Here is an 18,004-nt window from a genome sequence, read left to right on the forward strand (position 1 = left end):
GATATTAGGCACAAGGGCTATCAGCCAAATCTGGATCAAAGGGGTCTTCTGCCTTCCACATGGATCCATGCAGTGATGGGCTGAGAACCTAGCAAAGCTCACTGTACAGTGAACAGATGTTTGAGGCCAGTTTTCCTGAAAAAAGTGAATAAGAGGAAGCAAGGGCAAGAGTCAGTGCCGCTGGAGTAGCAACCTTCACAACATTAACTCTAACCATAGTGACATTTGGCCCTCGTTGTCTGTCTCTTTAAGCTTGCTAATCAGCTCAGTCACATTACCTCATTGAATGAAAGAGAAAGACTGATACATTTCCTCTAAAACTCACTCCTTGGGGAGAGGTCTAAATAGAAGTGTTTTACCTACCTCTTGGTTGAGGCAGGATTTTTAAGATAGAAGGAAGAGGGCAAACAGTATTGCTTATAAAAACATTCTGTTTTGGGATCCCTGGGTGGTGCAGCGGTTTAGCGCCTGCCTTTGGCCCAGGGTGCGATCCTGGAGACCTGGGATCAAATCCCACATCGGGCTCTCGGTGCATGGAGCCTGCTTCTCCCTCTGCCTATGTCTCTGCCTCTCTCTCTCTCTCTCTCTCTCTCTCTCTGTGATTATCATAAATAAATAAAAATTAAAAAAAAAAAAAACATTCTGTTTTCTAGGTTCATGGTGTGTCTTATTTTAGACTGGAGCATTATTTGCCTCCCAGAGTGATGGAGAAACTTGATTTATCCTATGTGAAAGAAGAGTTACCAAAACTGCATAATACCTATGTGGGAGCTTCTGAAAAAGAGACAGAGTTAGAATTTTTAAAGGTAAGCATGCAAGATTACAAATGATAAAGTTTGTATCTTTTTCAAAGTAAGCAACAAATGTTGGAGGACATATGTATCTAAAAGCTCAAGCGCCAATAATTGATACAGTGCATTACCGGACTAAACCCATTGTATTTTAATTATTTTGTGAAGGAAAGGACTGAAGCTCAAGGAGGAAATGTAATAATCCCAACATCAGTGGCTGGTGTGTGGGGCAAAACTGATTTGAACTCATACCTGTATGCCCATGGATTCTCTGCTTTATTCTGTTCCATACTCAAGATACATTATAAATGTATCAAGATCCATTGTAAAGAAGTAACAACTGAATTTTTTGACTGACTAGCTGTAAGAGGGGAGTTCATATGGATTCTAGAATTATTTTGCTTTGTTTTTTTTTTTTTTTTTAAGGCTTAAAATTCAATTACATCCTCTAAAAATGGTGTTTTACCAGTGCTGACTAGTTCACATAATGGAAGGGGATCAGAAAAAAATGGTTTTATGGTTCCAGTTCTGCCACCAGCTTTCTTTGAGACCTCAGATAAATGGTGCATTTATGAGCAAGAAAGATAGTATTGTGTTAACTTCCATTAAGAATAGCAAGTATATTCTGTTGAGAAGAGAAACTTTCAGAACATTCCCCTGCTTCAGCTACCTAGTATGTAACAGTATGCCTTCCATTTGCTGCTCCATATTGAAGGGAGCCAAGTTTCTCAGCCCTACAAGTGTCTATGAAGGGGTTGCACTCACCAACGTACATCACCTTTAATCTAGGATTTTACTAAGAAAACCAAACTGAAAAAAAAAAAAAAACTGGTTTGTTTTATTTAAGTTGAGTCAGTGTTTAAGGATGTTCAATTACGTAATTGTGTTTTCCCTTAATTACATTTTTATACTTGTAGGACATAAATATTAAGTTATATTTTTATTAATAAAGGTAGAAAGCAGATTAATGTAGTGGTAAGAATTTGCTTGGGATTTTATAGTTTGATATATTCAAATCAGTTTTGATTTGAATTCTTGTTTCAACCAACTACGTGAACTCGGACAAGAAAGTAAGGATCAAGATTTCATTTTCTTGCCTGTGAATATCCATCTGTTTCAGCACCATTTGTTGAAAAGACTATCCTTTCCATATCAAACTACAGTGGTACAACTTCTCTACCTTTATGTTACCTTTTATCAAGGTGCATTGCTGTGATGTGATATTGTTCCAACAGGTCTGCCAAAGACTGACGGAGTATGGAGTTCATTTTCATCGAGTGCACCCTGAGAAAAAGTCTCAAACTGGTATATTGCTTGGAGTCTATTCTAAAGGTGTCCTTGTGTTTGAGGTTCACAATGGAGTTCGCACACTGGTCCTTCGCTTTCCATGGAGGGAAACCAAGAAGATTTCTTTTTCCGTATGTCCATTTAAACCCCTTTTCATTATATTTTAAAATGTGTTGTCAATTTCAATTATAATATATTAATCGATTTTCCTTATGTAAACTTTAAATCTTTCTATTCAGTAAGGCTGGTACATTTTAATACTACTTAACTCTTCTTAGTTGTAGGAAGTATCATTGAGACTTTTATTTGGTTTTAATTTTCTCAGGAAGTGATTTTTTTAAAAGAATAGTATACATTCCTAGCCAGTTACATGCTCAATTAACTTTAGTTAAATTACAACCAAGTTGACTTTCTATTAATTCAGAACTTATTCTAGGATACTAACTTCTCACATGGAGAAACGCCTCTAATATATTTTTTAAAATAATTATTTTAACCCTAGTAAATTTTGTCTAGCTCAATAATGGGCCCCTCACAGCAACTGTATTTGAATTTTAGCAGTCCAGAGATTTATTGGGTTTTATAAAATAAAAAATTTTTAATGTCCCAGAACTTTCTGCAGTTTTAAGTTTTAGTGTGTACCCCATATAGAGAGAAAGTTTTAGAATATCATGTTTATGAAAGATGGTGAGCTGTAAAGGCATATTTTGATTTTGAAAGTAGTCTGAACATTGAAATGCAATTGGGAAACCCCAGAGGTGAATAAAAAAATGTGTTAAGATATTTATTTGTTTTCCTGATGGTATTCAGGGACTACTGTCATATCTAATTCATATTTGGGTTGAAATATGGTCTCACTAAAACATTGTTTATAAGGATACCAATGTCAGGGTCCCAACTTACTCTGGTTAATTTTCAACCTAAGACCTTTGAAATCAGTTCTAGATTTGATGGTTAGTTGGTTTCCTGTGAAACCCAGAGGTACCACTAAGATTACCAGATGATAACATGTTCTCTTGGGAAAGCCCAGACAGCCTCATCTTCCCAAGACTGTCAAGACCAGGAAATTACCTGGGTATCATTTACCTTCCCCAATGGAAATACTGGCAGGGCAAGTATCTGGAGGAAACCTTAGATAAATTAAATACAAATCTAATTTGGACCAGTTTAGAAAAGGCAACAAATCAAATAAATTGTCTAACATTCAGCTCTCTTTTGTTTGCCAAGCTATCACACCAGCCCTGCCATATATATAGAACTGGCTGCGACTAGCTCAGTTTTAAAGATCTCCAGTAATAAAGAATAGACCACATTCCCACGCAGACTTCCTGTGTTTGACAGAACTTGTTTATCCTGATGTTCCTTCTACACAGAGCTCTTTTTAACCCCCTTTTTTTTTTCCCACTAGCCTCTGGAGAAATGGAAAAAGTCCCCCTCCTTCGCCTTTCTCATCCCTCACAGTTGAATTCCCTTGGGCACATGTCTTGTCCAGTCTGTCAGTAAACACTTAGAATCAATTATACTTATAATTTGTTTCAAACCTGTACAGCTTTACAACTTGGAAAACAGTACCGTAGGGCATTACTTGACAGTGGTTATGTTTGTTAGGAAAAAAAATTCCCCAATTATTTGAATCAGTAATATGTATACTACTGATCATCAAGATCCTAGTTTGGTGCTACTGAGTCTTTAACTCCTCTTAAATACTTGCTGGTTTCCTTTTATTGACAAAGAGAGAACAGGGTCCCAGAGATTTCACTGGTAACACATCCAGCTAGAATTTAATAACCTTATTTTGTTTTTGTTTTTTTCATTTTTAAAAAATATTTTTATTTTTGAGAGAGAGAGAGAGCACAAGCAGGGGGAGTGGTAGGCAGAGGGCAAGAGAGAAGCAGGCTCTACCTAGAGTAGGGAGCCCAATGCAGGGCTCAATCCCAGGACCCCGGTATTATGACCTGAGTCGAAGGCAGATGCTTAACTGAGCCACCCAGGTGCCACTCTTATTTTGTTTTTATTGAATTGATTACATATATATTTCAAAGGTTTTATTTATTTATTTGAGATAGAAAGAGAGAGCACAAGCAGGCAGCTGGGGCAGGGGCAAAGAGAGAGAGAGAAGCAGATGCCCTGCTGAACAAGGAGCCCAATGTGAGACTTGATCCCGGGGTCCTGAGATCATGACCTGAGCTGAAGGCAGATGCTTAACTGAGCCAACCAGGTGCCCCTGATTACCTATTTTTAATAGCTGAATTCTATTTTTGGCAAGTGCTACTGGTTTTCTATTTATAGTTGTGATACAAAGCTTAAGTGAACTTATATAAGTAAGCAAAGTCAGTTTAAAAATTTATAAATAAACAAGACCAGAAGTTATTAAGAAGGCACTGCATGATTGAAGTTTGAGTAATATTTTGTTACTGTGTCATTTGTGGGCATTACCAAATTTCACTTTTCTGTGCCTATTTCTGCATTTGAAGACAAGTGTTGTGAGTACAGGGAATAATTTGCACAGTAGAAGCAGCCAAGAGCTAGAGTAAAATCTAATTGGACTTGAGCAATTCTCTAGAGACATTAGATCCCTGGCATGCTGAATGCTAGTCTTTTCAGACTTACAGATCATCTACAAGCCCCACTACAAAGGTTGCCCTCTTATGTAAGAGATGTTTATTTTTCAAGAAACGTACAAGAGATAATATTAATTGGTGTTTCCCCTGAACTTAAATGCAAGAAACACTCTTTCTCTAAATACTGTTCTATCTCTCATCCCAGCAGCCATGTTATCCGGTGCCTCTCTATTCCCACATATTCTTTGAACTTTTCACAATTTCCATCCCAGCCTTCAGGCCAGCAAGATTTTTCTTGGCAGAATCACAGCTCTTATATATTAATAAATCAATTTTTGTTGAATTTCATTTTCTCCTCCATGAAGAACATATTTTTGTAATGTCTTTTTCGAACAGTTTTGGTGTTTGTAAACATTGCAGTAAACTCAAGATATCAATAATCTCATTAAAAGAAATTTTTCCCTTGCTGATAACAGATATACTATCTGATTTAGGCTACAATTTCTGAAAGTGATAAATGATATTAATTTCATTTATTTGCAGAATCTGTAATAATAACAGGGTTCTATTTTTCTATATTCTTTAGGTGCAGGTCAAGGAATACTCATGCCTAATGTGAAATAAAAATAATATCTGTACTTATTATTTATTGTTTGCAGAATTTAGTCCTGTAATAAAGTGGTAGGAAAACATCCTAATTATTATCACCCCTGATTAATATTTTAGAAAAAGAAAATCACATTGCAAAATACATCAGATGGAATAAAACATGCCTTCCAGACAGACAACAGTAAGGTGTGCCAGTACCTGCTACACCTCTGCTCTTCCCAGCATAAGTTCCAGCTGCAGATGAGAGCAAGACAGAGCAACCAAGATGCCCAAGATATTGGTAAGAAGAAACAAATTGTGTCAGATGTTCAGGGTATGAGCTTCATTTTTGCCACAAAGCTTAAAAGAATTTCCATGTTTAGGATGAAAGTTACAAGATATAGATGTTAAATGACTAAGTCAACTTTATAAAGGTGCCACAAATGAAACCAAAATTTTAATTTTAATTTTGTGTTCATTTTGAAAACATCACATCAGTCAAGGAGTACCTGTTGAAAGGTCTATTTTGTGCTAACCATTAGGTTCACTGATGTAAATATGATATTTGGGTCATAGTCTCTACCTATAGAATGTTACATACTATTTGGGGAGGTAAGACCAACATATAGGAAACAATAATACACATGAGAGGGCCAAGGTTTTAGTAACAGATTATATCATACAAACTACACTATCTACACGTAAGAAAAGAGGGAGATCAGAAACTAGAATACTCCAGTGATGGCACTTGAACTGGAATTTGAAGGACAAAAATAACTAAGTAGGTTGAAGATAAATGGAAGGGCTTTCTAGGTAAGGGAAAAAACATGAGACACAAGGCAGGTGGCAGAGGGAGTATGCATCCAGGACAATGAAGTCACATACTGTAACAGTTTGGGAGTGGCAGATTTCCCACCTGTTAGTTTTATTTAAGTGTGTCCCTCTTCAGAGACTAAGATGAATAACCCCTACACTCACTATAAATGGTCAGGAGAGAGGTTCAGTTCCTTTTGAAAAGGAACCAGCTGAAGAAACTAATTCAGCTCTGAACAAAATATCTCCATCAGAACTGAAATATTTAAAGGTTACTCTGTAAGACCACATGTAGAGATTAAAGTTATACAATATCTGGTTCTGCATAATAAATTCTTATAGACTTCTGTGAAATACTCTGAAGAATTAGATTTTTAAATGTAATGGAATAGCACTGATGACCTTGTATAGCAGAGTCCTATGAATTCTGTATTTGAACATTCTCACATCCTGAAATCTTACGAAAAATGTATTCCCCATAGAATCACACTGAGGTGATGGCAGCCTGTGAGTAGATGTTTCTCAGCTTTTCAAAGTCAAGATGGTAGGGGTGTAATGCTTACTAAAAATGAAGATTCCAGAAACCTACCTGAAACTTGATGAATCACCATCTTTGAGTTCTGCATTTTAACAGTCTTTCTTCAGAAATGATTTTTAGGCATGCCAAAATATGGTTACTACTGCTGCAAAGTAATTTCATTATTCCTTTTCTTTCCCTACTTTGCTCTGCTAAAAAAACTATATGCTTTTACATATTTTAAAAGTGCAATGAGATATCAAACTTATTAGAGCTATCAATATTCCTGTTTGGACTGATACTCTGTTCAATAACAAACCAAAACTGAACAATTGAAGGTTACATCATTACAGATGTGGTGTAATGTGCTATAATGAAAAAAATCAGAAGACAAAACTATGAAGCCAGCCTTTCATCCTCAACATTTCTTATACTGAAGAACAAAATAGTTTAATAGTTAAGAGCATGAACTATGGAACCAGACTGCCGGGGTCCAAACCTTGCTTTATTATTATTATTATTATTATTACTATTACTATTACTATTACTATTACTATTACTATTATTATTTAAAAGCCCTGAAACTTTGGGCAGGCACTTAAATTCTCTCCTTAATTCCCCATCTGTAAAATGATTATCATAATGATAATACCTACATCATGAGGTTGTAAACATTAAATGAATTCATACATGTAAGCACCTTAAGGGTGCCTTGCACAGAGTAAATATTGAATAAAATCCTTATTGTTATCATTTTCATCATTGTTTTACCACTACTACCACTAATAGAAGTAGTAGTAGTATAGTGACCCATTAGGAAGATAACTGATTTCTTGGGAGTCCCATCTTCCTTATCCATGAAGTCAGAATGTCCTATGTATCTCAAGGTTTGCACCAAGGAACACAACAGCTCTGTATCCTTGAACTCCTATGTGAAGGCACTTTAAGACAGTATTATCTACATCTTTTCCTAGATTCTGTTAAGCCTTTAAAGGAATTTTTTATTTAAGATGGCTTAGAAGTAACTACCTGCCTACTTAACTATCTGTACCAGACAAGTGAAAATAACTGGTGGTATCTGTAGGAGGTTGATGGGCTAACAAATGTATATTGCTTCTTTAGCATCATAGAATGTTGGTGCTAGAACCCTAGAGTCCTTTAAATCTCAAATTTTACTGGAGAGGAAACAGGTTCAGAGCATAGTGACTCCCCTAACCTCATAGAGGTCAAATGAGGCTGGAACCCTGATGTCTTCATTTCTATTTGATTAGTTTTCAAAGAACTAATTTGCATAGAATGAAATGAAGATTAATAATCATTTATTGAGCACTTACTACCTGTAAGATATGATTCTGGGTGCTATAGAATAACAGTAAATAAACGAAGTCCCTCTCTTCAAAAGAGCGTAACAGTTAAGTTGATAATATAAGGAAATACTATATAGTACAAGGGACAGAATGATAACAAGCAGAGATTAAGTATTGTGGATTGCAGACTCCATATGGAATTAGTAGAACTTTGAGTTCAAATGTGAAACATTAGTATTATGATGTAGGCTCATTCTAATATCCTTTCCCATTGTAGCAGTCCATATTGGAGTCCCTTCCAGGTGAAAGGGATGAAGGACAGACCAGATAAATGGATGGTTTTTGCTCCCATCTAATGAATATATGCAGGACTAGGCTGTGAATGGATTTGACTAGCATAATCTTTGATATGTTTTCAAAGCAGTCTTCCTTTTTCTACCAAAGTTTGGTATACATTTTCCTTAAGGGTGGAAAAAGCTGTTAGGTGTAAAGGCATTTCCTGGTAGCTGAATCTGTGTAAGACTCGGTTTTGCATCTTTGATGACAGTCTACTCTTAAAGCAAAAAAAATAGAAATCACGTTATCTACACCAGTAAAACTATATTTTAAGCTGAAGATTAAACCAATAACTTATTTTTATTCTCATGTTTTAATTTGGTGTCCACTTCTACCTCAGGGAAAGAACATTGAATTATCCTGTTGGCAATGAAACATGTTTATTTAAACTTCATTCTGATGCATATTAAAAATCTTCAGTGTTTTCCTAGCTCTTTATGCCTGAGATGAAATATTAATTATTAATCTTCCTAGGAATTAGGAGATAAATGAAGCAGGATATAAAAATCTAAGTCAGCAACATTTGACATTTTCTTTTTAAAAGGAAGTTTTTGGAGCTGTTTTACATAGTGATCAAGCTGTATTGCCTATAATATGCAACTTTCCATGAAGGCACCAAACTGGGGGTACCTTGTAATGTGGATTACTAATGCATGAACTAAATCATTTGAAATTGTGCTCTTGGCACTTTATTTACAGGAAAGGATTTTGATGCTAAAATTCTGTGATACAGTGCTTTTGTTAATAGCCTCAGATGCTCAAATACTGACATGACATTGGCTCTCACAAAATAGAATAACCAAGCACTTGTCATAGAGTATCTATAATTTAGCCTCTAAAAGACTTTGGATGTGTATTTAAGAGTGAAAGGAATTTAAGCATAAAGAGAACTCCAGCTCCTTAATCACGTTTATTAACAGAAACCAAAAAAATGAAAGAAGACAAGTAATATTTGATTCTCCCATGGCCCCTGTGCCTCAGTTAAATCATGAAAAGTCAACCAAGTGGGAAGGTGAGATTGGCATAGTTATGAAATAACAAAAAAAAATAATTCTCTGTAAAAGTTTTTTTTTCTTTTTGGTTATAGTTTTATTGAGACATAATTTCCATGCTCTACAATTCACCCACTGAAAGTATACAATTCAGTGTTTTTTTTAGTATATTCACAGAGTTGCACAACCATCACAATCTGGCATGGGTTTTAAAAAATATAAAGATCAAGAACTTTATCTCTGGGTAAAACTCTCCTCTGCATAGCTTCTTTTTCATGTTGGCCTGTCCAGGCTCCATCGTTCCCTCTCCTCATCCTTGGCTTGCAGGTATTTGAGCAGAGACAGTACTGGGGTTGAAATTTCTATGTCAAATGTTGTTTTCATTTTTAACTGAATCCCATAATTGGGAATCTGGAGTCAGCAAGCCTGAAGCCCAAACATTATGAAATGCTCAAGGTTCATTAGATGAAGTAGGAAATGCTTACCAGGCCCTGGCTGTGAGAAAGCTACAAGGATGGAGAGATGGTTTGAAAACCAGGACCTTCTAAATTCCTTTTTCAAATCCTGGATTGCCACACTTGGAAAGCTACTACTTACGGTAGCAATTAAAACAATTAAAAACTGCATGCTGTGTTTTATTTATTGAAATAACTCTTCTCATAAAGGTACTGCAGTGTTTCCATCGTGTAAAGCCATCCTGTTTCCTTGTAGAGAGAGCCTCGTTTAGGAGCCTGAATCTGCAAGCAGAGTCCGTTAGAGGATTTAATATGGGACGAGCAATCAGCACTGGCAGTCTGGCCAGCAGCACCCTGAACAAACTTGCCGTTCGACCTCTGTCAGTTCACGCTGAGATTCTGAAGAGGCTGTCCTGCTCAGAGCTGTCGCTTTACCAGCCATTGCAAAACAATGCAAAAGAGAAGAGTGACAAAACTTCCTGGGAGGAAAAGCCTAGAGGGATGAGTAAATCATACCACGATCTCAGTCAGGCCTCTCTTTATCCTCATCGGAAAAATGCCATTGTTAACATGGAATCCCCACCACAAACCATGGCGAAGTTGGTAGGAAAACCATTACACCAGATGGCAAGATCTGAGACAGAATCTTGGGCAGGATTCACAAAACTTAATAAGTAAGAACATAATTACCCAACTACATATTTGTAAATTCAACATTTCATACATTTGTTTTTGTTTTGACGTTTCATTACTTTCGCCATATTTTTTTACATTGATACATCCCCCTCCTACCTTCCTTTTCCCTCTTTAGTTCAAAGTCTGTTGCAAGTTTAAATAGAAGTCCTGAAAGGAAGAAACATGAATCAGACTCCTCATCCTTTGAAGACCCTGGTCAAGCATATGTTATAGGTCAGCATAAACAAGGTTACCTTCTTTCTCCCATACCTCATGCTCATAGTGAAATGAATGAAATAATGTTAGTTACTGAGATACTATTTTTGCTTCTTTGTCCTATTTGGCAAAATTGCTTATGAATACGAAATTTTAGGCTACTTAAAATGCACCAAATCAAATCAAAAACTGATTTAACAAGTGATTATTTCATGGCACAGACTTCACTTTCTCTCGGTCACAATTAAAAACCATGGCAGTCGTACTGAGAGAACCCAGACATTCTGGTGCCATGGCTTTGGACAGCCTTCCTTTGGATTTTCCGTACAAACCTGTGGGATTGGGCTCCCTTCATACTGTATTTTTTTAAAGAAAGGTTTATTTAGGGTACTTTCAGCTTAGCATGAATAGAATTATCTCTCAAACCAGATCATTTTATGAAATGTGCTATGGTTGGTAGGTGGAAATTCTCAGTTGATATAAGTCTTCCAATTCTCCCAGCTAGCTGGGGCATATTAATTATTTAGGTATAGAAGTTTATAAACACGTACTGTCTTATAAGATAAATAGATCAGGCTTCCTGTTTCTTTATGAGTCTTAAAAAGGAAATGCACTAGAATCTTTGCTAGGAGTAGATATTTAAGCACAGAGGTGTAAACAACTACTCAGAATAGTCAGCACGTAGGGAGACAAAAGAGAAAGAAGGACACCCTCTTCTGTTGCTGTTTTACCAAGGAATACAAGTTAACTCTCACACCAAAGTTTGAACATTTAACCCTAATTACACAAAGTTAAAAAACACTTTTTAATCTGTACTTGGATTGAAGATCTGTGGAATAAATGAAGTCAAAAGAGAACTCTACAGTTGATATTTCTAGGAAGTAACATTACTTTATTAATGTAGGCTTCCACAGCTTTCAGAGATGATACTAGCACCAATTTAAATTAATTGGTGAAAATTAGATTAAAAATTGGAGATAAAAGGCAAGATTTCACCCTAAAGGTCACCACCCTGTGTGTTAAAAATAGCCTAGTTCAATTTTTTAGAAAATAGTTTCTAAGGAAGCCCCACCTCTTATAGATTTTAAGCTATTTTCATTAGAAATACTTTTATCTACATAAAAATCCACATATGTAGAATAGTAAATATTTCATTGGAAACCACAGATAGAATAAAACCCACTCATGAAAGAACATTTATTTTCTGCATTTGCTTTTTGATTAAGATTATTCATTCTTACTGGATGTTAAATTTTATTTTAACATTTGAACAAATGCTTTTAAAATTCATTTCAATTTCATCATTTCATATTTGACATATCAAGATGTCATTTGCCAGAAACAATACATTTGTGTTTAAATTTATTCTGCAAAACAAGCTGATATGCTTAATTTAGACATTAAAAACAGTAAATAAGCCCATTGAGGGAAGACATTTTTCTGAGTGTAAATTTTTAAAAAGTTGCTGCCTTAATGTTTTGATTCTTATGAATTTATCAGAAATTACTACTAGAATATCTGACCATTTTATAAACTGTCTAATAATTTAATTTATACCACAGGAATGACTTTGCATAGTTCTGGAAATCCTTCATCCCAAGTACCCTTAAAAGAAAATGGTAGGTTTATAAAATGTTTTTCCCCTCATTTCCATCGTATCTTTTCTTTTGTACCTTATGAGATAGTCTTGGACATAATACCAAAGAGTCTTCAATTCAATACTAAGGATTTTAGGTCTTACATTGGAATCAGAGGAGAGTTGTATTTTTTCAGCACAATAGTGATATGATGAGACACGTGATTTAAACTAGATGATATACTAGAGAAATGACGAATTATAAATAAGGACATCTAGAAACCTAAGATAGTAGTTCAAGTGGGAAATAATCTTGATTAAACAGTTTTAACTGAGGCAGTTATTTTAACTGCAGATGCTTGAACTGGATCTTGAGGAAATTCAGACAGAATGTTGTGGATAAGCGTTCCAGACCAAGGTCATAGTGTGATCAGACAGAGAGACAAGTGAGAGGATAACAGATTCAGGGAACAAGTGTCTCAGTATGGAGACACATGGGGCCAGAGAGATGCTTGAGAACTAAACAGGACTATCTCTGAATCTTATCCTAAATGTTATGCAAAGAATTTGAAGGGACACCTGGGTGGCTCAGTCAGTGGAGCATCGAACTCAGTTTCAGTTCAGGTCATGATCTCATGAGTCCTGGGATCAAGCCCACACAGGGCTCCACAATCAGCAGGAAGTCTTGAGATTTTCTTCTTCTCCCTTTGCTCCTCCTCCTACTCGTGCATGTGCGTGTGCTCTCACCCTCTCTCTCAAATCTTTAAAAAAAAAAAAATGCCTGGGTAACTCAGTTAAGTGTCTGCCTACAGCTCAGGTCATGATCCCAGGATCCTGGGATTGAGCCCAAGTTAGGTTCTCTGCTCATTGGGGAGTCTGCTTCTCCCTTCTGCCCCTTCCCCTGCCCATGTGCTATCTCTGTCTCTCTCTCTCTCAAATAAGTAAAATCTTTAAAAAAAAAGAATTTGAAAACCTAAGTATTTATAGTTTAAAAGGAGTCTTAAGAAGTAAAGTAAAGGAAGAAATTTTGTGTAGTGACTTGAGTCAGTGTATTCAAATTTTTTAGTTTAAATTATAAAATACCTTTACCTTTTGTTATCTAATCTTTCTAACAACTTTCATGGTACAAAGAACATTTAATTGCTGTGTATGTACAACTTTCCTCCAAAAATGTTTCAGTCTTACCTTAAGTTTAGTTCTAATTTTCCTGAGAGCCAAGGCAAAAATGAAGGTATGTGAGTGGGTTGAGCCCTATGAAACTGCAATTTTTAACTGCAGATAAAACTGTCAGGTACCAAGTGCTATTTTGTGTAATTATTATTTTCTAATAGTAATACCCACAGCAATTCTTCAAGAGAGGAAAATTTTTCTTGGAAGTAAAATTAATCAGGGGACGCCTGGGTGGCTCAGTGGTTGAGCGTCTACCTTTTGCTCAGGGCGTGATCCTGGGTCCGGAATCAAGTCCCGCATCAGACTTTGCGAGGAGCTTGCTTCTCCCTCTGCCTGTGTCTTGGTCTTCCTTTCTATGTCACTCATGAATAAATAAATAAATCTTTAAAATAAATGAATACATAGAAGATAAATAAATTAAGTCAAAAAGTTAAAATGCACACAGTGTCTTATATACTCATAGCAAATGAAGGGTTTTTTAATCTCTTTTTTTAATGTATCCTCAAAATATTTGAGGGCATATCATTAAAGAAAAAATTAGTGAACTTAAACTTGAGCTTAAGTTACTAAGACCACGTTATATAGCTTTATGATAATCAAATGCCTGACATAGACTGAGTTTAGATTACCTGTTTGCCTAAAATCTTTGCCTCAATTTAACATGTCTATAATAGTAAAAATTTTGACTAATGGTTATTGAGTGGCTTATATGTGCCACACACTATTCTAAGCACTTTGTGTAATCCCTCATTTAATCCCCATAACAATCCTATGGGGAAGGTGCTAGTGTTATTTCCTTTTCAAAAATGAGAAACCAAAACAGAGAAGTTGAGTTGTCCAGAACGTCATGGAGCTGGCACATGCTGGAGCCATGATATGAACACATGTGATCTGTTTCCAGAGCCCATACTCTAATCTACTCTTCAGACTGTGTCCTAGATAATAATGCCCAATCATTTGTAGGCATTATTTCTCCAAGCTAAACTTTTGAGAGAAGCTTGATAATAATCTATTAAAAAATGAGAACCTGAAATGTGTTTAAACCTAGGTTTGATGGAAAAGAGTATGAATTTACAGTGGACACCCAATGAATGACATGTGCAGGGTAGTTGCTCTGTTTAAACCTTCAGAAACCTCATCTTCTGAGGTTAGTGCCTCCTGCTGAGGAATGTGTGGTCCCTGAGGAAGATGGCCAACCCATCTTCCTGTACCCCCATTTGGCTTACAGACAACTCAGTTTTCTTCAAAATTTCTCATGGAATCTGCTCATGTTTACCGTTCTGTTGAGAACCAAGTTTTCATACAAGAGAGCATGGCAAACACATTTTTCCAAATAAGGTAACTGAGTATCCAAAAGTAGAATTACTTGACCATGAATAAAATATAGGACTTCTTATTCTAATTTCAGTGTTCTTTCTTGCTGGCAAGGATTATTAGAAGACAGAATTTAGCATCAGTTAATATTGAATTATTTATCATTTAATAAAAGAACCAACAAGTAGAATTCAATCTTAACCTTTTGTGACACTCAGGGACCCTTAAAGAATGTGAAACTTGAAAAAGATTAAATAAAAGGCATGAACCTTCTAATGAAACAGAGATATGAGAAGGATTACAAACCTCAGATTAATTGTGATTTCAAAAAAAATAAAGATGCTTAATATTCTTTTTTAAAAAAAAAACCACATTCATGCTTATAATATTTCTTCACAAGAGAGTAAAAAACCAAAACTGAAAATATAGAACTGATACAAGAATTATGCAAAAAAAGTAGTTTGCCACAAGTCAGGATTACTATATAATTGAAAAGTACCTCTTAGCTAAAATTTGTCAACTTTCTTCCTATCTAAACCACAAAAATGGGGTCAAACACTGGGTTCTTAAAAACAAATGCAAAATACAAAAAATCTCCAGTAAAGTGAGTTAAGTAGAGAGTAACCTGGTACAGACACTGAAATAAGCTTTTTTCCCCCAGTATTAAGACTGATTATTGTCCTTGTAGACAATCTCAATTACAAGTAATAAATTGTTACATAAACAAGATTTTAAAACACACTTTATTTGTCAAGGACAAATGTAATGTTAATACTAGATTTTTTTCATTTGAGTCTTAAGTAGGATACATACAAAGTTGAAAGTTAAAAATTGAAGTCCAAAAATTGAAGTCCTGTATTCAACAAATACAGGAATTAACCAGAAGCAAAAAATAGAGTTAACTAAATTGAGACTGAAAGGAACTTTAAAGTATATTCAAACCAAGCCTTTATATTATGTGTTAAATAAATAAGTTCCAGAGATGTCATGTGGCCCCAGTTTTACAAGCTAATTAGTACTGGCACAGAAATAAAACCCCGAAGATTTTATTATTATCCCCCTTACCCTACCATTGGGTAGGTAGTATAAATATTAAAAAATACCTATCTTTGTTTTTATACCAATATGGTGCTGCTGACCCATCATCTCCAGGATTTGAAATGGATCTTCTTCCCTAGAGTGAGTGATGGATTTGTCCAGAGTCTCCTCCACCTGCAGTTCAGTTCCTCATAGAATCAGTGGCAGGGAGCTGCCTATTCAGAAAGGGTCTATATCTATAATCAACAAAAATCAGTTTTTCTTGCAAAAAAAAAAATTGTTGACATGACTTTGGCCTTATCAGAAATACACTCTTATTAGGAAATTAAGTTTAATTGTAGGTACATCTATCGTTAGTATGCATATTTTGGTTGGGAACTATATATATCCACATGAACCTTAAGGTCGATGAGAAAGGCAACATTGGAATAAATGTGTCTAACACAGAGAGCATACACATTGTTTTTCTAAATTCTACATTTAGTGGCTATTCTAAAGATATATTTCAAGTAAACATTAATGGGGATGACACCAGCTGTATTACTTAAAGAAGTGGACCTTTCAAGTTGAAGCTCGTTTTCACTTTAAGATAATGATAAAATTTGCTGTGTTCATAGAGTATATTAATGGGGGGGGGAGATTCTTTTAAGGATTTAGAAACATATTCCTTCAATATTAAAGCTTGTTTTTCTATAATAATAAAAATAGCTCAGAAATGTCTTGGTACTTGAAATATTTAGCTGCCTTTCAGATTCATAAATGCTATTCATACCTTCCAGTTTACTTGAGTTGTCATGTACTATATAACTCAGATACTTCCTCCTCTGTCTTTTTTTTTTTTAACCAAAGGAAAAGTATTTTGAACATGTACATGAATAGAATACATATAGAATACAAATAAAAACTGGACTTGGGCACAGCACTGTCAAGTAACATGCAGCCGCACGCCATCCTTCCTTCTTTCTGGGCTCATATTAGTAATAGTAAGTTACTGTATATCAGTGGGAGGTGAGGTGGAGGATATCCCTGTTAAAAAAACAATGGGTTCGCAAGGCTTCTCTTTCCAAAGGAATATTTATCTCCATCCTACTTAAATCTTGTACTCTAGCCAAACTGATGTGTGACATTTCTCCAGGACCCTTTCTGCCTTCTTTCCATCCCAGCTTTTGCTAATGCCTTATATTACTGTATAACCATCTTCATAATCTACTTATTAAAATCCTACCCTCTTTCCTTTAAGTCTTTATTTGTGGCAGGAAGAAGCCTCTCTTACAGGCCTGACTCATGTCATCATAATGCAGCTATTTCATTGACTGTATTAACATTTCTATTTATCGGCCAGGCTAGGACTTTGCTCTTGTAGCCTGATCTGATTCAGCTCACATTTCCTATGCAGCAGCTTTTATATATATTATCTCATTTTGCTTTCCTAAATTGCCTAGAGAGGGACTTAGACAGAAAAGTTGCTCAGTCAACATTTGAAGGATGAATGATTACTCAAATCCTATTGGCGAATCCTTGAATATAGAGAGCTTAATCTGTTGCTTCTATAAATAAATCCATAAAAATATTGCACATTTATTTTGTGTGTGTGTTTTATATACATATTCTAATAATGTTTACATAGGAAATATCTTTTTATACACACACCTATTAGCCAAATAAGTAATATAAATAACCAATTTTCTTAGTACATACGTTGGAAAATAAAATGGCATTTTTATTCTTTGAATCAATACCTTTGACTTCTAACATATACTCCTTAGACACATTAAGAATATTGATCAGTTTTATAATTGAGGGCAAAAACACTTTGCACAAAGCAAATGAACTTTGTCTTCATGGTGGTAATAAAAGTCTACATTTAATATTTAACCTAACCATACCCTCTTATTCATTTCATTTTATTTATGGGTTTGTCTTGTTGTATTTTGTTGGCTTCAGCTGAAAGTTAGAGATACTTGTCTATTTTAGGATAAAAGTGTTTTGGATACTTAGATGATAATATTAAGCTAAGCATTAACTAATTCTTGGACTTTATGCTTATATGTGTGTGTATGTATGTGTATACATACATATGATATGGATATGGATATACCTTCTATGGATAACGTTCTTATGTTATCCGATGATTTTTTCTTTTTGGAATCTTATAAATTAATTGAAAATACTGAATTACTACTACTCCTATTGATTATAACTGAATTTATAACTAAGTTTTGGTCAAAAAAAAAATGAAATAGGGACAGAGAGCTAGCCAGCTTGCATTAGTGCTTGGTGTTTAAGAGATAAGTTTTGTTTACTCCAGAGAGCAAGTGATTGCTGTTATTTTTTTCTGATATTAAAGTGGTTAATTTCTAAATTATGA

General features: G+C 35.2%; 1 protein-coding gene across 9 annotated transcripts in view; it reads left to right on the forward strand.

The window, feature by feature from the left end:
- The window catches only part of PTPN13 (protein tyrosine phosphatase non-receptor type 13), a 202,668-nt gene that overhangs the window by 132,014 nt on the left and 52,650 nt on the right, over nucleotides 1-18,004 (forward strand). For 5 of the 9 annotated variants that reach the window (XM_077882784.1, XM_077882787.1, XM_077882786.1 and 2 more), the window contains 6 exons: nucleotides 654-806; nucleotides 2,027-2,209; nucleotides 5,366-5,528; nucleotides 9,904-10,321; nucleotides 10,459-10,571; nucleotides 12,101-12,157. In XM_077882784.1, the coding sequence (XP_077738910.1) occupies nucleotides 654-806; nucleotides 2,027-2,209; nucleotides 5,366-5,528; nucleotides 9,904-10,321; nucleotides 10,459-10,571; nucleotides 12,101-12,157 (1,087 nt within the window). The remainder of the gene's footprint in view (nucleotides 1-653; nucleotides 807-2,026; nucleotides 2,210-5,365; nucleotides 5,529-9,903; nucleotides 10,322-10,458; nucleotides 10,572-12,100; nucleotides 12,158-18,004) is intronic. The other 4 variants (XM_077882792.1, XM_077882785.1, XM_077882788.1 and 1 more) reach the window with 3 other exon arrangements.

This window comes from Canis aureus, chromosome 33, assembly GCF_053574225.1.
Source record: "Canis aureus isolate CA01 chromosome 33, VMU_Caureus_v.1.0, whole genome shotgun sequence".
Classification (NCBI taxonomy): domain Eukaryota; kingdom Metazoa; phylum Chordata; class Mammalia; order Carnivora; family Canidae; genus Canis; species Canis aureus.